The 1,465-nt window shown below is 53.5% G+C and overlaps 2 protein-coding genes across 2 annotated transcripts in view; both read left to right on the forward strand.

The window, feature by feature from the left end:
- LOC108229627 (rootletin-like) overlaps positions 1 to 1,261 on the forward strand; it is a 4,464-nt gene extending 3,203 nt beyond the window's left edge. Inside the window, exons 8-11 of the mRNA XM_017405294.2 lie at positions 220 to 552; positions 630 to 756; positions 831 to 971; positions 1,109 to 1,261. Of these exons, the coding sequence (XP_017260783.2) occupies positions 220 to 552; positions 630 to 756; positions 831 to 971; positions 1,109 to 1,261 (754 nt within the window). The remainder of the gene's footprint in view (positions 1 to 219; positions 553 to 629; positions 757 to 830; positions 972 to 1,108) is intronic.
- Positions 1 to 1,465, forward strand: part of LOC112451394 (titin) — a gene marked incomplete at its 3' end in the record, with an annotated part of 470,585 nt that overhangs the window by 409,334 nt on the left and 59,786 nt on the right. The window lies entirely within an intron of this gene.

The following is a 1,465-nucleotide window of genomic DNA, read 5'->3' on the forward strand; positions in this document are numbered from 1 at the left end:
GTGTACCTGTCAGGTGACCTCATGGGTCAGGTTGATGTGAACCTCTCAGGTGACCTCATGGGTCAGGTTGATGTGAACCTCTCAGGTGACCTCAGGGGTCAGGTTGATGTGTACCTGTCAGGTGTTCAGTCTCAGGTGACCTTTGTTTTTCAGCAGCTCAGATCTTTCTCCCTGATGTTCCTGAAGGTTCTGATCAAACTCATGGATCTGTTCCTGCAGGGACCTGTGGAACCTCAGAGCTCAGTTCTCCAGATTCTCCTCGTCTCTCCTCTCCAGCTGCTCCTCCCTGAGGCTCAGCACTCTTCATCACAAACCCTCCTTCTCCTCCTCGTTCTCTGACCTCCTTCCCCTCCCTGCCTCTCCTCCTCTCTCCTCCACGCTGGTCCTCCCTCCTCCAGATTCCACTCCACTTCAGCTGCTCTCCTCCTCCACCCTGGGAATCTTCTCCTTGGAAGAGCTGAAGGAGGAGCAAAGAGGGGACAAGGAGGAGCAGGAGGAGACTCTGAAGCTAAAGCTCCTCCATGAGACGGAGGTGTTGCAGCTGGAGCAGAGGTGAATGTTCATCATGTGGTTTATTGAGGTTCTGCAGGAGGTCCAGTTCTTCACCTCCTTCACCTCCTGTCTGTTAGGATCGAGGAGCTGACTGTTTCCCTGCAGGCTATGGACAGACAGAAGGAGGCCACAGAGGAGGAGGTGGACAGACTGAGAGAGTCAGAGAGGAGGCTCCAGTCTGTGGCTCAGGCTGTGATCCGACTGGTGAGGTTCTCCTCCACTGAGACCCTGTTCTTTTTACTGTGGTTCTTCAGCCTGTGTTGTTGTTTTGTCTTCAGTCCAGAGTCCTGACCACCACCAGCAGCAGTCAGACTCAGAGCATCTCCTCAGACAGCGTCCTCAGCCTGGATCTGTCCTCCCTTCTGTCCGTCCTGTCCCAGACTGAGAGTGTCCTGCAGCGGAGACACGAGGAGCTGCAGGTCTGTGACCGCTCCCAGTCAGAGCTGACCTCTTGTAATCAGATGACCTAGATTACAACCAATCTGAACATCTGTGTGCTTTGGGTTGATCAGCTTGACCATCTGACTCACTGTGTGTGTGTGTGTGTGTGTGTTAGGGGGCGGAGCTAAGTCTGTGGCGGCTCAGTAAGGAGAACGAGACACTGCAGCTCCGACTGAAACAGCTGGAGGACGATAACCAGCAGCTGCACGTGCACACTCAACACACACAGCAGGAGCTGACGCACACGCTGAACACACTCTGCAGGTGAACACACACTCTGCAAGTGAACGCACACTCTGCAGGTGAACACACATTGTAAACAGATGGAACAGGTAGACAGGACAGTTCTGTCACATCTAATGAGGACATCCCTGAGCCGTCAGGATCTTATCAGTGGATCTTATTTTTCCACGAGGCTCAGATGAGTTCAGACTGAAATGAGCTCCTCCTCACCTCAGATCTGCTGCGGTCT

Source organism: Kryptolebias marmoratus, linkage group LG6 (assembly GCF_001649575.2).
Source record: "Kryptolebias marmoratus isolate JLee-2015 linkage group LG6, ASM164957v2, whole genome shotgun sequence".
NCBI lineage: Eukaryota > Metazoa > Chordata > Actinopteri > Cyprinodontiformes > Rivulidae > Kryptolebias > Kryptolebias marmoratus.